Here is a 23,710-nt window from a genome sequence, read left to right as displayed (position 1 = left end):
TAGATCTCCTCAGTAAGGAGATTACTGAGCACCGGAGAAGGAGGACTGCAGTAACAGAGCTCAGCAGCATTGCTCGGGCCAGGGGCGCCAATAATGCTGCTGAGCTCTGTCAAGGGCCCACTGGATACCCGAGGCCCCTGGGCTGTAGCCCAGTTAGTCCTGGGGTTAATCCGGCCCTGATAGTTGGTGCCTGTTTTGCAGAGCATTCCTTTATATTGTTTTATTATTTATATTAAAAAATAGTTATTAACCCTACTTTCTTACTGAAAGCATGTGCATTTTTTTCTGGAACTCAATGCATGTCTGTTTCCTCCTTACTATATGTTCATTACTGGTTAGCAAAAGCATGCAATAATAGTGAAACAATTTACATCTATATAGCGACAAGTATTGTTTAGAGAGGGAAAATAAGTTTTATAAGCTTTAGAGATTGAGATATGATAAAAAAAACTTTTAAAAATAATGCAAAAAAATACAAATTATCAATAAACAGGTTTATAATCTGTCATAATTTGTCATTTGTGTTGCATTATTCTAGGTAATTAGAGCTTTCCAATGGGAGGTGTGGCAGTTACAATTATTACGCATTAAAATATTTTCTGTGACTTTTTATTTGTTCTCTCTTATTTTCCAGCTAACAGCACATCAAGTAAGTAATTTCCATTACATTCATTTTAAATCCAGCTAATAACTAGAAAATATGCAATTACCCCAAACGAATATGGTTTATTATATATGGCCGCCTCTCACTTTTTACCAGACACATTATCACAAAGGCTACGAACATAAGTTAAGGGAGATAAGACAAGAAATCACTGACTGACCTTACTCTTTTCTGTAGCTTATTAACACATCAACTGAAAACGTGATAGTTATATCACGACATGCATCCCTTAGGACCAGAGGCGGAAATAGTGAGTTGTGGGCCCTGGTGCAGGGAGGCGGAGAGGAGGGAACCGGGGCCTCCACCCTCTGCATCTGCCATGCAGCAGGCCCCATTATCTCCATGGGCCCCGGTGCACTGCACCTGCTGCTTCAATGGTAGTCCCGCCACTGCTTAGGACCTTTCTTGATTAGTAAACCTGCAATACTCCTTTGTCTGAGATATTCTTTTTCCAAAAGTAATTCCTTATTAAAGCAGGACAAGCATAATGTTTTGTTGTGTTTCCTTCACCATGCGTTCATTTTTCTCTCTCTGTTTTTTTCGCACTGTCATCCTCTCTCCTCTATCTTAGGTGTCTCTACTATATTCTTTATGTGGTTGTATACGCTCACTTCTCTACTCTTACTGCCTTTTCTTCTCCAACTCTCATCGGCCTCTATCTACTTCAAACCTAACATTTCACTGCATGGACCCTGACCAGCAATTTCTATTTCTTCTGGGGCCAGTCCTGCTTTTTATTAGGTAATACATCTCTGCTATCATCAGTCAGAAATGTACACTGTAAAGATACTATGATTAACAACAACACAAAGTACAATAACTGCTGCACTGTAAATATGGTATAAACTGGTATAAACTGATTGACTTAAACTGGATGTTGTGTATCTGTTTAGCCATGTTACAATTGTTCTGTGTCTCCTTACATTTGACCTGCACATGTGCAGAGATGTTTGAATTTCATGCACTCAGAAGGACTCCATTCAACTGATGCATGGGAATATTTCATATGCTGTTAAAGCAATATTTCATTAGTTGGTTATAATTAAAATAACATCTTCAGGGGTCAGCCTCTACGATCTATGCTGCATACATCAGCACAGGAGTATACTGCACTTCTATAAAAGAGGTGCAGTATAATGAAAGTCATTTGAATAGAAGCTTAATTTAAATGATATTCATAAATTAACTTGTTTTTAGATCCTTTTTGTGGCCACCATAAAGTCTGTTTCTTTAGTGTCCGTTGATAAAAATAAACAAAGTCTATATCAATAAAAATATTATCAGTAATATATTGATACTAATTCATAAAAAAACATGAAATGTCCCTTTGAAAATAAATAAATACATTTATACTGTATGTGTGGAACCACATAATACACAACATGAATAACACAAAATAATAAAATAAAATAAAGCAAAAAGAATATCTGGAACTCTCTGTCACACTAAGGGCCTGTTTATTAAAATGACACTTATCACAGCCATAAAATATTATCTTTGTCACAATTTATGAATATTTTATCATTGCTAAAAGCTACCCAGTGAGATGAGAGTAGCTCTGGAGGGAATTAATCTGCTCTGCTGAGCTTGTATAAAGTCCTAGCAATGCAAGGGGTGCAAATTAGTTTTCTGTTTTGCACATAAGTTAAATACTGACTGTTTTTTCATGTAGCACACAAATACTTGATAGCTTATTTGTACATTGAAATTTGATATTTGTGTGCTACATGAAAAAAAAGTCAGTATTTAACTTATGTGCAAAACAGAAAACTAATTTGCAGCCCTTGCATTGTAACATGGTTTTGTCCAGGATACTTAAATAAGACACTTCTTAATTTAAGATCCTTAATGAATCAGGCCCCTGGTGCATGTTGGAAAGTGGAAGCCTGATTTAAAAAAATATAAAAAATAAAATGATATGCTATATTTTCCGCAATTCAAAATAATTTTACAGAGATCAGAACATATAAAAAATATATTTTTAATCAATTTTTTTTTCTCATCTGTTACTTCCATTCTGAGTTGATGTTAAGAGAACAGACATTGCATCTTTTATACCACCACAATAACTGTTATCCCTTTACAGCAAAGCCTGTTTTTGCCTGCAGTAGGGGTTTTGCTCTTTCATAGACCAGCCCCTAAGAATCCCATTGTTACCTATCTTTGTGCAACTCACCTAAGATCAAATCAAGTTTTGAATAAGTGGCTTTATCTATTGCAATGTCTTTTACTTTATTAATGCAGAAATAATGATGTTTTAAAATAATATTTGTCTTTTGATGCAAATGGTAATTTTCTTTTTTTTTTTGCATTTTAAGATGTCAACACTTCATGTAAGTATGTCTCCTTATAAACAAAGGTTATGTATACCCAAAAACCTATTTTTTTCTCTTTAGTCTACCTGTCGTCAAACTAGCAGAACTATGGATTACCGTGCCAGAGACCCGTGCAGTTCTGGAGTACTCACCCCCCACCGATGGAAGGAAGAGGAGATGCAAACAGAGCTGTGTTTGTTTCTAGCACAGGGGCTAATTGCCCAGAGCTTTAGCTCCATCATCAGCGCCTGTGTTGGAAATAAAAACAGAGTTATTTTGTTTAATTTTAATTTCTGTTGTTGATGATGCAGGAAAGGGATCCAGAGCAGTATCAACAAAAGTGAGTACTCTCAAACTGCAGGGGACTGTGGCATGAGGCCCCCAGATTTCTGCTTGTTGAGGGAGGTGGGCTGGTAGGTAAAATGTATTTGTTACTCGACATATCCTTTAAATGATAATTTGGTTGTTTTCCATATCAATGTAAAATATCTCTACATATCATTACATCTTTAAATAATGCATGGGATATTCAATTGGTCAATATAAGAATGGTTCACATGGGGTGATATGTACAGATCAAGATCAATACAAAAGGCTGAGAGGGCACTATATGCGGAACTGTATAATTTAGATTGAGAAAAGGTGGCTATAGACACAAAGTAGGGGACAGACAGTAAAATTAGTCCACCTGCACTGCTATGCTACAATGAATTACAGGTATGGGATCTTGTACCCTTTTTCTGGAAGTTTTCAAAAACCAGAAAACAACATAAATAATTGCTGCTATTCCATGATTATGTCAAACACACAGAAATTGATCATCCAGAAGTTACTGTGAGGAGCACTGCTATGCATTGTAATCAGACGGGGATGCTGGGGGCAGTGTTGGTAAAGACAGTAGTATTTTTTTAAATGCAATTTAGTATGTTATAGGTATGCTCCTAATTATAGAACACAAAACCTTATCTGGAAGGACGTAACCCTGCTATAGATCCTATATCCGTGCAAAGATAATAATGAAGATAAAGTGGATACTAGAAATCACCTAATCTTTTATCATTATAAATGCATATTTATATAAATTACTAAACTCCTTGCTGAATTTACATTCTCTTTTTAAACAAGTTAGTTACTATCGCTAATAGTTTAATTAGCTAACTAGAATTATAAGACTGTAATGAGTTGGAGTAGTTAAGTCTAGTTAGTTTTGGATAGTGTGGAAACTGATATGCTCTTGTTTTATACCAAAAACACCATCTTTATTACATAGTTAGGTATTAACAAGAGAAGTCTGGCTATTAGAATTATTGTATCTTTGTTATTGTGATGATTAGAACTGTTTTCTGATTTCATTCACATAATCCAATTCATCTCTTTTTTTTACAAATTCTTTTCAATCTGACCTCATATATCTAAGTTTAATTATGATCTATTTGTTGCAGCCATTTGCTCACAGTGTGACATCAACGCTTCGTGTAGAAAACACGTGTTTTCCCATACATGTGTCTGCAATGAGGGCTTCAGTGGTGATGGATATTCATGTTATGATATTAATGAATGTGACTACTACTACTACTACTACACTTGCAATAATGGTTATTGCATCAATACGTACGGCTCATACAACTGTGCCTGTTCATCCGGTTTTATATCAGAAAATAAAACATGCGTAGATGTAGATGAGTGTTCAAGACCAGAACTAAACAGCTGCCATGCTTTTGCCACGTGTTACAATAATTATGGATCATATTCATGCGCTTGCCCAGCTGGATATTATGGAAACGGATATTACTGTGAAGTAGATGAATGCACAAAGGAAGTATGTGGGTTTGCTAGAGAATGCATTAAAAGCAATGGGTCCCATTCCTGTCTTGATCCATGCAACAGCTATACCACCCTGAATGAGCCTACCAGAAGCACATCATATTCTGCATACCCCTATTATTACTACTATTATTATTATTACGGACGTTCTGATTATTACCTTAACGGATGGTACCGTTTTGTGGGCAGTGGAGGAATTCGCATGGCAGAGTCTTGTCCCTCTGAAGGTCATTGTTACACCAGGAGCCCCATGTGGTTAAATGGAACACACCCTAATCCCACAGATGGAATTGTAAACCGAACAGCTTGTGCTGTGAATAGTGGTAATTGCTGCTACCTGACATCAAATGTACAGATTAAAGCTTGTCCTGGAGATTATCATATTTATAAATTCAGTGGAACTACAGAATACTATGTTGGATATTGTACAGGTAAGTAAATAAAATCATAAATAATTATAATAAATAAGAGGTGTGTATATTTCTGTAAACAACTTTAAAATATGTCCTTATTTTTGGTGGCTAGTGATGTCAAAGAGTGACAGAGATAACAACATATTTTATTAAAAATGTGTCCCATTCATACCAAAGTGACAAAGATATTATATTTCACAGCTGTTCACACAGTGTATTTCTGTCTATCTCTATACTTCATCTCACACTCCTCTGTCTCAGTTTCTATAGCCAGTAACCTAGTGCCTGGAAACCCCCCTCCATGCCTGGGGCACTGTATTATTGACTGGACCCTGTCCCCGCTTAACACGGCTCTGCTTGAAAAGGGAGAGTTGCATGTACCTAACAGTAGTGCACGCAGCATTGTCCATGTATATTATGGGGATAGGAGGAGTTGGAGAGCAGCCGAGCATTGTCTAAAATTATAGCCACGCCCCCATGCATGCTGGTCACGCCCACTGGGGGCGTGGTGTGGAAACCCCCCTCTACAAATTCCGCATTTGCCCCTCCCCAGGGGAGGGCTGGCAAATTTTAGCCCAGCCTATTTTAATGGGAAAAAAATGCAGGTGGCCCAGTGACCAAGCCCAACGTAGCCCACTATAGGACTAGCAGATGCCCCCCTGCCCACCAGCCCAGCCTGCTCCTGCACACACCCTATGTCACAGAGAGACACAAACCTCTAGCATAGATCTGTGACATCCTTACTAGCATTCAAGATAAATAAATAAATGTATAAATAAACAAAAAAGTGACAATGCCAAAACAAAAGGCAATTTAATTACATGGTAATAAGAATACGAAAATATTTAAACTACTACTCATGTGCTATGAGGAATAGTGTACATTTTGTGCTTTCATATGAAAATCATTATTTAGCCGTTTTGATCTCTTAACAGCTCTGTTTATTCAGAAAATCATTTGTGAGTTGAAACCTTAACATTGTCATACTTTTTCAAAAGTTCATCCCACATCTTATGCCAATGATTGCATTATAAATAAATGATCAGCAATCAGCATTGCCAACTATTGCATATATATTTTTTCTGACAATTTTGTCAATTTTACTACTTAGAATTTTGTCTTGACAAATTATTAAGCTATATTAAAGTTTGTCCAAAAGTAAAAGTAAAGTAGTATCTACAACAAAATAGTTCTCAGGGTTTCACAACCCAACACAATTTAAAAATCATTTGTGTCATACTTTTGTGTAGTGTCAGGAATGTCAGGCTGATTGCTATTGACCTCTAGTTTTGTTTTACTAACAGGTTAATATTTGTTCGTTATTATCACGTTTTTTAACGTTGTTAATCTGAGTAAAGTACATTTGTTGTTGCAGATGGTTTTGGGACATTATATTCAGCAAACTGCTAAACAAATGGGGGAACAATGGGGGAACATTTGCAATGGGATTGTGAGACAAAAGTACTTTTCCATACATGACCTTCACTGTCACAAATGTTTCTGTGTTCATGCTTTTTTGCCTTTCATGCAATATCACATTTAAAAGTATTGTATCTGGCATGGCAACCCTGCAGATTCATGTTTATAAATGTCATTCTAGCTTGCTACTAACCCAGCTCTTACAGGGCAGTCTGCTTTCTGCCTCCAGTCTATTTCAGCACTCTGGTTCCATCCACTCTGGTATCTTCCAGCATTCCGGTTACAGCAATCCTCTTCCAGCATTCCGGTTACAGCAATCCTCTTCCAGTATTCTGGTTATAGCATTCCGATTTCATTCCGGTTACAGCAATCCTCTTCCAGCATTCCGGTTACAGCAATCCTCTTTCAGCATTCCGGTTACAGCAATCCTCTTCCAGCATTCCGGTTACAGCAATCCTCTTTCAGCATTCCGGTTCCAGTACGGTCCAGCAATTCAGTTTCTGTTTGCTCCCACCTGCTAGTGTAACCACCATCTGCACCAGTCCATTCACTATATGCAGAGGAACATTATCAGGCCACCCAGTTTTGTCCACGTAGTTACCAGTCCAGCTCCAGAGACACAACCCAGTCTGGGTACAGACAGATCCTCAGACGTGACAGGTGAAGAGTAAAGAGATTTCAGTATATACAGGAAATAGGAATGCCTCAGTACATCAGCTTCTTAAGAAGCAGAAGTGACAACGATTTTGGATGAATTAAAATATGGGACTATAGGGCCAAAATGTTTCCATTTCTTCAACCAGTAAATCCTACAAAATATTGGGCCACAAGCTTGGAGAAAGAGGGAGTCCACTGATTTATGGTTCTGCATTTTAATCTTGGTACCATATATGTCTCTGCACATTACTATTGGCACCTGGTTTGACTATATTTATAAATCTTAGGAGTCTTCCCTGGTCACTGAGCTTGTTACACCCAGGAGAGAACCACTTGGTTGGGGTAGCTATCAGAGATCATTACGACTAGCGAAACCATTTATTCCTGAGAGGATGGATCATGAGGGACAAAGCTAAAGTGGATGGGTTGGAGAATGTAAAATCATGAGGAATAGAATTGGTCGATAAACAGGAAAGCAAAACAAGGCTCTTGAAGCATCAGCAGAGAAATGAAAATCCAACTTTGCTTGTGCAAAGATTGGTGGGAGTGAGGGCCTTATAAAGACTGCATACAGCTGTGGCCTTTAAGCCTTAATTGACTTTACATTTAGCAAAGTCCTGATTGCTGTAAGTGAAAAAGAATGTGCAGTTGTCAGTGTAGATGGTTCCACATGACGTCTTTAACTGGTATTGTTGTGGATTCTCACATGCTGTAGTTGTTGATGGTGCATTGCCACATGTCATCTGTAGCTGGCATTGCGGCGGATCCTCACAGTGTTCTCCCTTTTGGAGGAGACTCAAAAAGTAACCCTCTTGCCAGGATGCAGCCTGAACAATTTGGGGAGAGTGGTGCGTGGACATCAGTCGATTGAATCCAAGAGCAGTCCTGAGGACTGTAGCCCTCCAGTGCACCAGGTACTGCACGGCTCTACCAATTCTGCAGAAATCAATAATCGATTGAGGGCAATGGACAGTTTAAAATGGAGACACTAACATGGAGGAAGAATTGCCCTAATGCTTATCAAATATGGCTCCTGTTTCTGGTAAGCGAAACAGTTTCCCGGTGGCTAAGATCTTTCCAACTCTGGGACTTCTTTCTTCCAGTGGCCTCTGCGACCACAATAAAGATATCAGCCTATCTCTCAGTTGCAAGTTCTCTCGTCCTTTGAAAGAAAACCTTTCTAGGGTTCTTGGAGTGCCCAGCTGGCACAGCACAGATCATCAGTGGCTGGTGAGCTAATGGGAGACGGTGACTAACCATCTCTTTTCGCTGAAGTGGATGCTCCTGAATGGGGATGTCAGGCTGAATGCAAATGGCGATTAATCCTTCCAGGAAGGTTGGAAGGTCCTGGCAAGCATGCTCATCTTTAAGGGAATCTTGAAACCTTCTCTGAAAGGAGGTGAGCAGCCACTCATCATTCCATCTTGTCTCTGCTGCAAGAGTCAGAGTTAGTAGTGCCACTGAACATAGCAAAGGATCGCCTCCAAATTTATCCACTCACTCTCCTTGATCTTATATATGTATTAAATGAAAATGATTTAATTTAACTGACTTTGTGAGGCTATGCTGTGTCTGTAGTGGAAGAAATTGCTTTCTCAACAGTTGTCATCATGGGTGCAAACAGGACATCGATGCACACATGTAAGTGCAATGACATCATATATAAGAACTATAACATTTCGTATATTTAATTTTAACTGTATTTCATAAAGTGGCAACCATCTGATGTACTCCTCCCCTCAAGCATTACCGAAAACAATGTCCCAATGGAAATGTAGAGAGAGAATATGGCACACAGTTCCACAAGTCCTGGATAGAGCTCAGGAAAAAAACAGTACTCCAGGAACCATTTGTCCCTCCCTGACAGCTGGCAGAAACCATAATATCAACAAAAGTCTGACTTCAGTTATCACTGGGTAGTGAATGCCATCTTTCTGTTCTGGGAGCTATATTTAAAAGTTAGAAATGCCCCCCTGTGGAGTTCTAGGGCCTGCCTGATTGGTAGTTTTCAGTGTTTACATTTTCATAGGTAAACATGCAGACAAAGGGATAGCAGATGACTTACTTTTGATGCAAATAGAGACAGATTTTGTTCTGTGGTTGTACAGCAGAATGGCTTCCATGGAGCTTGCTTAAACAGGGGAGGCTGGAATCCAGAGACATTATATTTACATACATATTGCTATCATCTGTAATTAAACAAAGAACTATATCTGTGGGACCTTTCCACTCCATAATATTAACACACACAGATGCACAGCTAAGTAAAGACCAGGTGCGGATCTAGACTTTTCTTTGGAGGGGGGGGCGTTTTATCGATGTATCCTGACTCCTCCCCCTGTCTAGTCCCGACCCCCCCCCTCAAATGATTGTGTTTTAGAATACAAGTCGCTTAGGTTTGTTCTTTGCTTTATTTTAAGCAAAATACTATATAGCTATAAAATCACAACAATAAGAGCAACAAATAACAGATATGTTTGACCCACTTCACCCATCATCACACTGTTCCCCATCATCACACTGTGCCCCATCATCACACTGTGGCCTCTTATCACACTGACCCCCTTCATCACACTATGCTTTACTACTTACCTTCCTATTGTCTTTTTCTATTCTGTCTTCTTCTTTTATGTCAGCTGCTCTTCTCAGTGCAGCTCCTCACTGATTATGACATCATGCAGAAAGTCAGTGAGGAGGAGGGCGCAGGGATCGAGGCACTGTTTCATTGCACTGGAGGTGGCAATGTGCTAGAGGTGGGGATCGTCCCAATCACCCCCCCTGGATCTGCCGCTGGCAAAGACCATGCCCCCCCCCCTCCCGATGCAATGCCCATTCATGCATGAATTTGGTGAACAATGGACTAATCTGCATGTGTATATGCCCTTTTAGACATAGAAATTCAGTATATACCAGTTTAAACATAACCATAATAAATATACAATTTAAAAACATGATTGGGGAGTCTGTGGAACCAAAAGGCTGGAGAAGTTTTTATACCCACATTTTTTGAGAAACGAGGTGCAGACTTGCTAAGGTGAAATTAACCCAGGCTTGGCAACCTGTGGCTCTCCAGATGTTGTGAAACTACAAGCCCCAGCATGTTTTGCCAGTAGATAGCCAGCCAATAGCTGACAGGTCATGCTGGGACTTGTAGTTTGCCAGGCCTGAATTAACCCATCGTTTCATCACATACACAACATTACTACAAAAGTAATGCGCATAGACAGCCACAACTTTGTTATAATATAGTCATGGCACTAATAAATTAAGTATTAAAGAAAGCCTCACAAAGTCTGTAGCTAAATACAATGACTTTTTTTTCTTTTATGTTGGCTAATGGAAAAATGCTAATGTATTAACAGGATGCACTGACAAAAAAGTTTCAGTTATTTTTAAGTTTTTGTTACTCTTTTTTTGCTGTTTGGTCAGTGCCAACTTATTATTTAACCCGTTAAAAATAGATGGAAACTTTAGTCTTTCATTTAGTTATGTTTCTTGGTAGTTATTTTTAATTAAGCATAATGAAAGACTATTTCATTTCAGATCCAGCCACAGTTGCAGATTCTTGCTCATGTGCCGACAATGAAGAATGTAAACTAGTTGGTGGACGATACAGCTGCTACTGCAAAAGTTCTGCTAATCATACTGGTATGTTCAAATGATTCTATCTGTAAAGAACACAAAACACGGTCCATTTTTCCTTGATGAAATTGTGTGGAACAGGGCCATGACATTGAATTGTTGAATTGTTTACAGCAGATTTGGAGGTGAAATATAGTTTGTACAAACAATATTTGTGAGTCAAGTGCTGTTATAAAGACAGTGATGGATTATAATGAGGGGTAATTAGAAAGGGTTATTTACACTAGCAATTTTTCTTTTTTATCTCCATTGTATTCTCACCAAGGGCGCCGAGTGGTTGGGCAGCAGGTACAAAGTACTGGGGCCCACCCCTGTCTGGGGGCCCTGGCCTGTCTGTGCAGTGTTAGGAGCCATTAATATGGTTTGGACATGCCCCCCTCAGTGGCTATGGAAAGCCCCCCAAGAAGTTACTGTACTGGGGCCTGAAATTCCTCTTGATGGCTCTAATTCTCACAGAAGCAAGTGCTAGTGAAAATTAACCAGCCCTAGGCACCATTCATTTCTAACATGCATCATCTGTTTCCGTGGTCCAGGCATTGCACCAAAATGGCAGATAATGCAACCACGCACTCTGTGCCACTAAATTTCAAAGAAACTTGTGGATATTTGATTATATAAATTTATTAAACATTTATTAAAAATCATATACAATTAAAAATCTCAGGAACTCTACATTGAAACATCAGCATATATAAAAATCACCATAATATGCAAAAATACTCAAAGCATTAACTATTTGGGATTACATAAACATAGAATAATATCAACTTGAACCTTGATTGGTCAGTGGCCAGCTGACTTATTCAATCCATTCAAAATTTTGTATTGTAGGTCCCACAATGAAATAATCTAGTAATGTAATCTGATCAAAAAAATGTGTGCACTGCTCCACAGTTCTATTTAAAGTGGAGCTTTCTACAATAATCTTAAGTATCACTCTTGACCTGGTAATAAGTAGCAGAATCCACACAATTCAACTTAAAAAAGAGAGAGATGTCGTACGATGTAATGTCCAAATTTGTGATTAATTAGGGAGTTGTATTTCCCACATACAAGTTCATACTGACAACTGCACCAAAACGGAAGGGATTTTTTGTACCATATTTTTGTGACCATAACAGCCTTCAAGGAAAAAGAAACACAATATTAAACCGATTTGACAGCCATATTTAAAACAACAATTTTATTCAAGGCAGAACTTTCCGTTTTTTTGCCTTTAATAAATTTGTGTTTTTAAAGGCCGTCAAATCGCCAAAAATTGTCGATTTCACGACCTTTAAAACCACAAATTTATTAAACCACAGTTTAATACATTTACCCCCATAACTCTTATGGTCCAAGAATGACATGTTGGCCCTTACAGTGTTCTACAAAATACTGCCACCAATACAAAGAAGTAAAAGATGACATCTTGCCTGAACTGCAGAAACTCCTTTGTGTCTCCACTTTCTAAAATTGCTCTACTTATGGAATAGCCACAGTGACAGTCAATTGGATGCCACCACATGTATACAGCTGTGCTTTCCTGATGACACCTCATCGGGGATGCAGCTGAACATTGTGGCAGCATTCTTATGGATGCTACTGTGGCTATTGACTAAGTAGAGCAGTTTCAGGAGAGGGGTCGAGGGAGTAAAGCAGCCTGCTAAAGCGGAACTAATCTAAAATGTTTTAATTGATGTTATTATTATTATTACTATTTTACATTCATGAGACATTCAGCACATCTGTTTTGCTATGATGATTTTTTTTTCATCTTATGCTTTAGAACCTGCCATAAGTAAACACAATTCGACATCTCTCATTGTCACCGAGTTGAGTGAATAAATTGTCAACTGCTACAGAAGCTTTTATTTTTGCACTTATTTTTTTATTTGTTAAGTCATAAGTCAGTGCACATTACATTTTTCCCAGTCCTTTCCTTCATATTTTCCCTACATAGACCCCAAAGAATGCTATGAAATCCTACTGATAAAAAAAAGTAATCAGGAACACAATATTTAATATTTTGCTTTTTTTTTTTAGCCTTGGAAGACTTAACTCCTGAGCTAACATGTGGAAATCAGGAAATTAAAGCGTCACTTCAGAAGTGTAGTCTACAAAGATTCAATTTGAACACCAACAGCGTACACCTGAGAGACAAGAGCTGTACAGGATTTTCTGATTTTAACAACACAAATCTCATAACAGTGGTTTCCGTCTTGAAAAACGGAGTTTGCGGAAATCAGTTGGTGGTAAGTGGTTCCCGTGGATTTCGTTTAATCTAAGAGCATTCTGCATACATGGAATCTAATATATTCAGAACCAGATTTATATTCTGTGCTACTCTAGGTCCCTTGTTGGTGCATTATAGCATCCCATTCAGGTTGTCAGTGACATTGGGCTTGTATAATAGGGCAGCCAATGGCAGCTTGCATTGCACCATTATTAATGATAAGGTTCAAAAAGAACGTTGATAATAATATAAAAAGAGAAAGAAAATATCAAATGAATGAATAAATCAGTAAACAAATTAGCATAATGTATTTTTTTAAAACAAAACAGTAAAAACATTCCTTATCTCATCCCAGCTGTCTACCCAGCATGATATAACTATATATGTATGGTCTATTCTGCTTGACAATTACCCATTTTGCAGGAATGTTATGCAAAAATGTATTTATTTCATGCAAAATCATTCTATTTATAAAATCACATAAATTCATACCCTGAGTTTTTATTCAGTCACTCAGTTTTATGCCTGCTTATTTTCACTTTTACCATTTTCCACTTAGGAGCTTTGTAAAGAAAAATAGAAAGAAATCCCTGTTTGTCTAAAAAAAACAAAAAACAAATACAAATAAATATTCCTTGTCTTAAAAGTATGTAAACACACAAGAAAACAATTATGCATTTATTTTAATGTTTATTTTGATTGATAGTGATTACATTTATTTCATTCCTATTTGCTAAATGGGGTTTAAGGTCATAATGAGGGAGAAGTATATCCAATAGTGGACAAACTTTTAAGATGCTAGCTTCCAAGATCACAGTGGAAAGAGCAGAACATTTATATTTTCATTCATTAAGTGACACATACTGACCGCAATGTGCATTTTTTTTAAAACGCACATAAACCGGGTAAACGCACGCCCGAATGCAACAAGAGGCGGATCTAAAGAAATGTTCCTTGATGACAACAGTAGTAAAGTCACTTATGTACCACTGAGTTTTCTTCACCCCTCTAGTTAATTCACTGGCACACGTACGCATGAGTACCATATAATATTTGTATTGCCGATTGGCAGTGGAACTCACAGACGTGCGATTACATTAAATTATAAATAAAATATTAAACCTTACTCTCTGGTTTTATTATCTGAGTTACTTTCATAATAACCCTGCTCATTAACCCTTTCTGTGATGATGTATGACTGGTCTGCTGTTTGTATGATATTGCATGATATGATGATAGAGGGAGAATGGCTGTGCAGCCATATACTGTGTGATTATATTATATGTGCTACCATATACTGTGTGAGGAAAGGAAAACCATTATCACCCAGACAAACTGTACCTCATTTCTCACACTAATAGGGGACAAATTACTATACTTTTTATCCCTGCTACCCCATGACACACTTCATTATGATAAAAAAAAAATGTGTTGAGGATAATATACAGTCAAAAGGGACAAATGTATTTTAGATATTCAGTTTTGTTCCAAATGACCTTTCATTATGGTACAAATGTGCGTCACTACACATTTTTCATAGCTAAAAAAAACACACACACACAAAGTTTTGGGAAACGAACAATATTTTTATATTAAAGTTTTTTTTTTAATAAATTTAAAGATGATTAAAAAACTAACTTTAAAACTTAAAATAATATTTTTCTAATAATTCTACATTTGGTTTAAATTTTATTGCGCTTTTATGATATTTTTAACCAAACCATGGGCGGGGGGGTGGAATCAGGGGCTGGAGGACTTTCTAAAAACACAGCAGGCATCATGTAATTAGCTACTGCACATGTGTCAATTGGCACCTGCGCAATCTGCGTTAAAGATGTGCAAGTTGACACCGCATCGAAGTGACATCATTGCTGGTGACACGTTCAGGAACGACCGCTCCTTCACAACGTACAAAATCGCCAGATACGATCCTTAATGAATCAGGCCCTTGGAGGTGAGATCTAAATTTTAGGGCAGTTGCTATCCAGGTTCCATTGCTAATGAAAGTCCTGGTAGGCCAAGAGAAAATGGCCCTATTCCCCCCTGCAACGGCAATGCATCTAAATTTGTGGGAGAAGATCTGGAACATGCCAAACATTTTTTACTAATCTCCTATATCTAGTATATTTAGGCCTGAGGCAGAATTATGACCATTCATTGTCTGCAATGGCTTTTCTTGAGAAGCATGACATTACCACGGGAAGGTTAACTAGTGCAGAAGGAATAGATTTGATTCTTACCCAGAATAGATTAGATTATTACATCTTCCTTAGTGTGCGCACACCTTATTGGCCATGTTGAGGGATTATGTGGGTATGGTTTTGTGGGCAGGTGCTCATTGGACCCTTATGTGACATGTGCTCCAATTGGTGCAATGTGCTTATATAACTACTGGTCTGGCATCCCCTAGACATCTATTAAAAGTTATTTATTGTGACCAGGGATTCTATCTATTTTTTCATATATTGTTGCCAACCTTTGTTTTGTTCCCTGACCCTTTAACCTTACTAATTGCCTTGACCTTTTATCTGTTTATCAACTTCATCCACTGCCTGTTGGTGCCGTTTTAACTAATAGTATAATTGTAATGTAAGAAAATTATGGTAATGTTCTTATTAACAATATTCCTTTCACTGTACAGAACAATAAAACACATGTTACCTACAAAAATACAATTTACATATCCATGGACTCAATTGGTGGAAAGGATATTGTCAGTATAGATTATTCTTGTGTATACCCTCTGGACATGCAGCTCTCTATTGAAACAGCAGTGATGCCGTTTTCAAGGTAATTATGTAATAGTGTGCATTTAATATAAATAATTACTAATATTGTTATACATCTATTAAATGGTAAGCTCTTGTGAGAAGGGGTTTCACTCCATTAGCTTCAAATTGTATCCCTACATCAAACTAATGTATATTTGATTTGTCTCCCCATTGCACAACACTGCAGATTGTAAATTACATTTTATAATATTGCATTTGTTTATCTTGCACTAGGAACCTAACTTCAGCATCATTTATTGACTTACTCTTCTTCATGTTCCTTGCTATTGCACAAAGAATTTATCTACTAGAAAGTGCTTATGAATTGTGCATTATGAAAATGTGGCACACGTAGTTGATTTCACCTGATAGAAACCTGTGATTACCCAGTCCATTTTTAATTGACCATGGACCCGAGAAAATAATTTATGGAGGGACTTTATTTGAAATAAATGCTGTGGCACTACTTACAGTGTGCGCTCATTTTCTCCATGCTGTCGTTGTCTCAAGAAAATCAAAGCTCACCTGTATTTTTGGTTGATCATACATGGCATATTAGAAAGAAATGCTAGATAGTTGTACAGGTGAAACTTAAAGATAATTTATGAATGAAAGTGAAAAGGAGAACTTGCAAGTAGAATATCACATCTTCATTAGTATACCTGCTATGTAGACAATGAGACCCTGATGAAGGCAAGCAAATTGAGCTATTTTGTTGCTTTGTTATTTTTGTTTTGTTATTTTTGTGGGTATGATTTGTGTTCATTTATTGTTTAATGTGCATGCTTTATACACAGATGTAAGGAGGGTGTATGTTTATACTTGATTAAGCACATGTTTGCCTCTATATACTGGTTTGTAGTCACTATCTGTTTGGCAGCCCTTGAGGAAGGTGCTAAAGCAGCACCGAAACGGTCGTCTAAGATTGACTTGTTGCGATGGACATTAGAATGGAGCATTTATGTTTTGAATTATATATACATTCAAAGACTTTTTCTATGTGATGTGCTGGCCTCCAAGTCTTACTTGGATAAGTACATGTGTATTTTCATTTTGACCTGGTACCCATTATTAATATTGTGGAGTTGTTGTGCGGTTCTTCTTGAACTATTTATTATATTTTTAGAATATTATTTGTTGTCCATGCACCCGATTTTATTTTTTAAGTAGGATGTTTGTTTCATAGTGTAGGACATGGTCAACTGTGTGATAAATTTCTTTTCTTATTGGATTACCTGACTTTGGTAAAAATTTTCACCTATAAGCTATGGTTCAATATGCCTATCTTACTTCTGAAGAAACTGCAGGAGAGTGCAGAAAATGCATAAAAAGAATAATTTCAAGACTTTGTTTGATCTTACTACTGTAATTTGTTAAAGAGTCTTAAAAGGAATCCCTCATCATAATGGTTGAACTCCTCTCTTTGTTAATAGATTTTTATCACTTATATCAGCTACGTAGTGTTGTTTTCTCTAATGCACAAACCTACAATCAAATTTTTATCTGTACCGACTACACAGGTTCCCTTTTACGTTCATTGAAAAACATTCACTCTGTATTTTCTAAACCTCTTTCTTATCAGTATAAAATTCACATCACTTCTACCCTTATGTATACTCCTAAAACCACCTTCTACCGCCAAACCGTTATTCTACCTGCAACAACCATTAGTTGCTGATTGTTCTCTAAGTCAGTTGACCTTAATCCACTTTATCTCCATTATTTGTTTGCTCTACTTTCCTCCTCCTGTGGTTGACGGACAAAAAAAATTATTGCATTCTTACATTATTCACACAGCACTGAGAATATTTTGATTATGACATAAAATAACAGAGATTATTTTTTACTGCAGCTCAATTGATGTTAGTGTAGAAGGAACAGGACATCTATTGGTAACTATGGCTTTCTATCAAGACTCAAGCTACAGAACACCCTATGAGGGCTCAGAAATTCTACTGACATCCAAAACCATTTTGTACATTGGAATCATTCTAACATCAGGAGATAGCACTCAATATTCTATACTGATGAAAAATTGCTATGCTACAGCTTCAAAGAATGCATCTTCCTCAGCAAAATATGATATAATAAAAAACAGGTATGTCTTTCACAGGAAAGTCTGATTTATTTTATGGAGTCTAAGCTAAGACTATAATACAATGTGACCATTGTCAATATCATGTTTAATCCTATTCAAATTCCAAATCAAGAAAATGATCTTGTTATCTCCTAATGTTATTTTACAGCTGCCCCAGCCAGCAGGACTCCACTATTAATGTCATTGCAAATGGAAACTCTCAGAATGGACAGTTTTCAGTCCAGCTCTTCGGATATGTCAAGGATTCAAATGTTGTCTATTTGCACTGTGACATTCATATTTGTGATAAGACAAGTGAGACATGCACACCTGTGAGTACAAGCCAAATAACGCAAATTTACTACTACATTGTAAGAAAAATGGGCATTATGTTACGCATGCATATTTTTGTTTTTGCACAACTTATTTTTTTGTTAAGATCATCACCTTCCATTAATAAGATGCCATGATTAAGGTTCAAAGGGCTAAAAATGTGCTTTTAGAATTGTGGTTGGCATTGTAGCATCACAATGCTTTCTAACCTTGGGTTTGATTCTGATGGGCTTCCAACTAAACTAGATATGTGGTCAGATTTACTGAACCTTCTTAAAAGAAAAAGTGGAGGTGTAGCCCATAGCAACCAATCAGATTATAGTTATCATTTATCTAGTACATTAAAGAAAATGATAGTGAGTGTCTTATTGGTTGCTATGTGCAAACCCTCCACATTTCCTCTTCAGAAAGTTTAGTAAATCTACCCCATGGTGTGTGTGTGGTGGATGTTGGAAAATTAGATTGTAAGTTCCCCCTGATGAGGAACTGATGTGTCTGAACACATTTCTCTAGTGCTGTAAAATATATTGTTTCTGCATAAATAAAGGATAATCATTAGGATTGTATTTTGCTTTTCCTGCATCCTAGTTCAGAAGGAGCACACGAATAACATTGCTGAGCACCTGTCATTTTCACATGGATTGGACATGAGCAAGGTTATAGGGTGCCATTAGAGCATGTCCATAAATGTATCTGTATATCATTACCTATGGAGAGCTACAGTGGATATAAAAAAAATCAGTGCATCCTTATTGAAATTGCAGGTGTCTGTGATGTAAACACTGAAATCAAGATAAATTATTCAACCGTTAATCTTACCCTGATACCAACAAATAGACAATTTTTCAAAGACAATTAGTATACACTCGCAAGCAATAAAAGTGCTTGTGATTTAACCCGAGTTAAGTTATCAGAACCTTCTGTTGACGAGAGCTTCACCTTTAGCAGTCCCCTTTCCCATGGAACCAGAAATGTTCTCCGGTACTCGGTTGCCCTTAGAACTTATTCTCGAGCAGTGATAACTTAACTCAGATAGGTGGGCACCACAAAGGACTTGGCAGCGGGATGCTGAGCAGACATCTCAATGGCAACAGGGATGCAGGATGCACCTGGACCAAAATATACTGAGTTGCAATAGGATATAGTACCAAACTCCACCAGTATAACAGTTTAGCAATGTAGAGTAGAGAATGGAGCTGGGGTGAAACACAGTGCAAGGGAAGGTGCAAAATTGATCTGTCAATCTGGATGGTGAAACATCGCTGACACAAGTGCGTCCGATAGCGGGCACCGCGATCCTGCGACTGGGTGATGGTCTCACATACGAAAGGCAAGGTCAAACAACAGGCAAGGGGTCAGTCCAGGCAGCAATCAGGGAAGGTCAGGTCACAGGCAGAGGTCAAAACTAAGTATCGGACAGGAGCAGAATAAACTCATCAACAGGAGAACGGAGAAGGAAACGTGTGAACGCTATAACCGGTAAAGGCTCAGTGAAACTAATGGGTGTTGAAGGCAGTATTAGCCAATCAGGGCAGGTGTTAGATTGAGCTGCAGGTGAGTGGAGCTCATGTGATCACACCCAGCCTGACAATAACACTGTAGCAGCCAAAATGAAAGCAGCAGTTACCTGCTGTTCCTAACAAATGGTTGGAGAAAATGTGACACAAAGGGGACATTGTCAAAATTAGGACATCCATCCAAAGTTGATGACAGGACATGGAGAAAACTTATCAGGGAGGTTACCAAGAGGCCTATGGTAACAATAAAGGAGCTTCAGGAATTTATCATAGGAATTGGTCACTCCCTGAATGTGACAACAATCTCTTGTGGTCTGCACATGCTTGGGCTATGGGATAGGGTGGCAAGATGGAAGTCATGTCTCACAAAAAAGAGAATGCAAGCCTATCTAAATTCAGCAAAAAAAAAAATACATGAAATCACTCCAAACTGTGTGGGAAAACGTCTTATGGTCTGATGAGACCAAGGGCTAGATTTACTAAGCTGCGAGTTTGAAAAAGTGGGGATGTTGCCTATAGCAACCAATCAGATTCTAGCTGTCATTTTGTAGAAGGTACTAAATAAATGAAAGCTAGAATCTGATTGGTTTCTATAGGCAACATCCCCACTTTTTCAAACCCGCAGCTTAGTAAATCTAGCCCCAAGATTGGATTTTTTGGCCTTACTTCTAAAAAATATGTTTGGCACAAAGACAACACAGCTAATCTCCCAGAGAACAGCATCATACTTTGGAAAGGAGCTCTACTCAGGATAGAGGGCATAATGAATAGCACAATGAATATCAATATATTTTGGCATGAAACCTGCTGTCCTGTGATAGAAAGCTGAATATGTAGAGGAATTTCATTATCCAACATGATAATGATCCAAAGCATACCTCCAAGTCAACCAAGGAATGGCTTCAGAAAAGGAAGATCAAAGTTTTGTAATGGCCCAGTCAGAGCCCAGACCTTAATCTCATTGAAAGCTATGGAATGACCAAAAGAGGGATGTGCACAGGAGGCACCTCTCACAAATTGGTGGACCTTTACATTTTTTGCAGGGAAGATTGGGATAGAATTGCATAGTTGACAGAGACTTTGCTGCTATAATAAAAGAAAAAGGTGCTTCCACGAAGTATTAGTTGAATTATGAACACTTAGGATGAAGGGTGTGTACAGTTAGACTTTACATCATAAACACCTGCAATTTTAATAAACTTTAAGATAGCATAATAAACTGAACCCCAATATTATATATATATATATATATATATATATATATATATATATATATATATTGTTGAGATATGAATCTATTTTAGTGAGTACTTAAGCATTGGCACTTGTCTTTTCAGTCCTGCACAGGAATGAGGGCTCTCTCTACTGACATTAGCGCTACGGAAAACAGTCTGACTTTGGGTCCTGTAATTAAACAAGGTATGTTTACTACTTATTTTTATTTCCTTATTTAAAAAAAAATCACACCATAAATGTAATCCATAACAGCAAATTGCATTCTACAAATCATAGTTTCCAATTTCTTAAAATAATTCCCATGGACAATTTATAACTGAATCTACATTAAAAACATTAAGGAGAGCAAAGCAAAAAAAGGAGTAACTTTGCACTTTGCCAAACCATGTTACATTAGAGGGGGGTGGTAATTTAAAAATGTGCGGACAGATTTATAGTTGGGGTAGGACATGTCCTAGATCAAATTTACATTTCAGTGTAAAAATAAAGCTATCAAGTATTTGTGTGCCACATGACAAAAGAGCCAGTATTTTCTTTATGTGCAAAATAATAAACTAATTAGCACCCCTTGCATTGTAACATGTTTCTTCCAGAATCAAATTTACTCCTTTTTTTTGCTTTCCTCTTCTTAATGACTCAGGCCCGTGATGTGTTAAACTTATATACTTATACTTCTAGATAGCACTACAGTTTTCATTACAGTATGTTTATAGAACTGTTTCTTTTTCTTTTGAAAGAGTATTTTCACTCAAAAGTCAAAATTTAGTACAGGGTGGAAATAGGTGAGATAAGTTACTTGTGCCTTAGGTTAAAGATTGATGAAGTTGAGGTGAGATTATCCTTTAAATATTCATCTGTAAAGAGTATTAAATTTGCAAAGTGAATGAAATAAGGACAGACAGTTAAAATCACATTCATTATACTGAATTTTAGGAATTGTACCATGCAGCTTATCAATATAGAAAAAATATGAAATTGAGAGGGGTCAACATGTCCCGGGACAAGCTACAATGGTTACCAACATTGTTATTACTTTTTGTCACAGGAGTGAATATAGGTGATTCTAATAGTATTTTACGTGCTGAATTCATTGTTTTAGAATGTCTCTGTCACGTAAAGATTTTTAGTGACACTCAATTAAAGTTTATAATATTACGTTAATTAACAATACATAGATAGTAAATGATTAACTTACTTAAATTGTAGAAGTACTGCTGTATTTTGCCAAAGGAGCATCGCTTTAAGGGTCCATCAATAGTCAGCAAGCATACTTGGCCCCCACTTGCCCTGATACCGGTTTCCATTTTGAAAATACCCTGGTGGAACTGTTTGCCATGTTCATCACTGACTGCTCCAAGATTTGGATGGATTTTCATGATCTTTTAAGATTTTAAAAGATTGTCCACTATTTCTTCATAGTCTGTCTTAATTTTTACTAAGAAGCTACGGCAAAGTTTCTTGAAATACTCCCATACAGCTTTTTCAGCCTGATTCAACTGACCATCGAAGCTCTCATCTCGAATCTGTTCTCTTATTTTAGTTCCTACAAAGACCCCCTCTTTGATCTTTGTATCACTGATCCTCGGGAATTTTTTTCCTAAGAATGCAAATCCAAGTCCACTTCGATCCATTGTTTTAATAAAGTTCTTTATAATACCAAGATTTCTGGATCAACAAGTCATGTACATTTTATCATTCTTCTTTCCTGGGGTTAGTGGTGTTTGCTTTGGCCACTGTTTCTGAGTGTATTGATTTTTCCGGTCTTGGCAGTCCCACTAACAAAGAAAACAACAGTACTTTGTAAAATCAGGTTGTAGTCCAAGCAAAAGAGCAATGACTTTTATGATCCAGATATCTCTTTTTGAGAGCTGCAGTTCAGACACACATGTTGTCTATCTTTGATTCTTAGCAGCTGATTTTTTTTTTTTTATTACTAATTATTAAATTGACCTTAGTCTCTCTCTCTCTGTCTGTGTGTATGTTAGGGAATTTAGATTGTAAGCTCCAATGGGGCAGGTACTGCTGTGAGCGAGTTCTCAATACAGAGCTATGGAATTAGTGGCGCTATTTAAACAGCTGCTGATGATAATAAGATTAATCCTATTTCACACTATATATTACATAGCTATCAACAATTCCAAAATAATAAGCAAGAATGTTGGCTGGGTCAGGCATGTTATAATCTGTCATATCAAAATGTTGTGAGGTATGTATCATTTTCTCTAAATACATTTTCTTTTCTTTCTTACAGCAGACCTATCCACAAACCCTATCCAGAATGGTATGTCATTTGTTATGCACCAATCACAGTGAGCATTTAATTGGCTTACAAAAAAAAATACAAATACTGGCAATCAGCAAATACATTATTATATTTTACTGCTGACATCCACTAGAGACCACAATGAATCAACATCATCATTGCTTCATCTGTATTTATACAGTAGACTATACATTTTTATCAATGCAGAATTTACACAAAAAGTACAGGCTGGCCATTTCCCAGAATTGTAAAGTAAAAGTGGAGCTAGACTCTATCCCTAGGCACTTCCCACATCCGTGTAATGGTCAGTTCAGTTGTGTTTTTCATTGCAGCTTAACTTATTTCTACATTACACAATACATAT

General features: G+C 37.2%; 1 protein-coding gene and 1 long non-coding RNA gene across 2 annotated transcripts; both read left to right on the top strand.

The window, feature by feature from the left end:
• Positions 1–884: 884 nt before the first annotated feature.
• Positions 885–13,201, top strand: LOC142098492 (uromodulin-like). Its single transcript, XM_075181335.1, has 5 exons — positions 885–914; positions 3,061–3,172; positions 4,422–5,234; positions 10,836–10,940; positions 12,960–13,201. The coding sequence occupies exons 1-5, from the start codon at positions 885–887 to the stop codon at positions 13,199–13,201; spliced, it is 1,302 nt and encodes a 433-aa protein (XP_075037436.1).
• A 5,034-nt stretch (positions 13,202–18,235) lies between these two features.
• On the top strand, positions 18,236–23,365 carry LOC142098675 (uncharacterized). The gene is made up of 3 exons (XR_012678387.1): positions 18,236–18,329; positions 21,185–21,266; positions 23,335–23,365. It is a non-coding gene; the product is annotated as an uncharacterized LOC142098675 (long non-coding RNA).
• The last annotated feature ends 345 nt before the right edge of the window (positions 23,366–23,710 follow it).

This window comes from Mixophyes fleayi, chromosome 7 (assembly GCF_038048845.1).
Source record: "Mixophyes fleayi isolate aMixFle1 chromosome 7, aMixFle1.hap1, whole genome shotgun sequence".
Lineage (NCBI taxonomy): Eukaryota > Metazoa > Chordata > Amphibia > Anura > Limnodynastidae > Mixophyes > Mixophyes fleayi.
The sequence above is the reverse complement of the archived record's forward strand: the minus strand, read 5'-3'. Positions and strand labels throughout refer to the sequence as shown.

Coding starts and splice junctions, on each gene's coding strand:
- LOC142098492 (XM_075181335.1), top strand. CDS start 885: ATGCATCCCTTAGGACCAGAGGCGGAAATA. Junction 915..3,060: donor TAGGACCAGAGGCGGAAATA/GTGAGTTGTGGG, acceptor TTTTCTCTTTAG/TCTACCTGTCGTCAAACTAG. Junction 3,173..4,421: donor GGAGATGCAAACAGAGCTGT/GTTTGTTTCTAG, acceptor TATTTGTTGCAG/CCATTTGCTCACAGTGTGAC.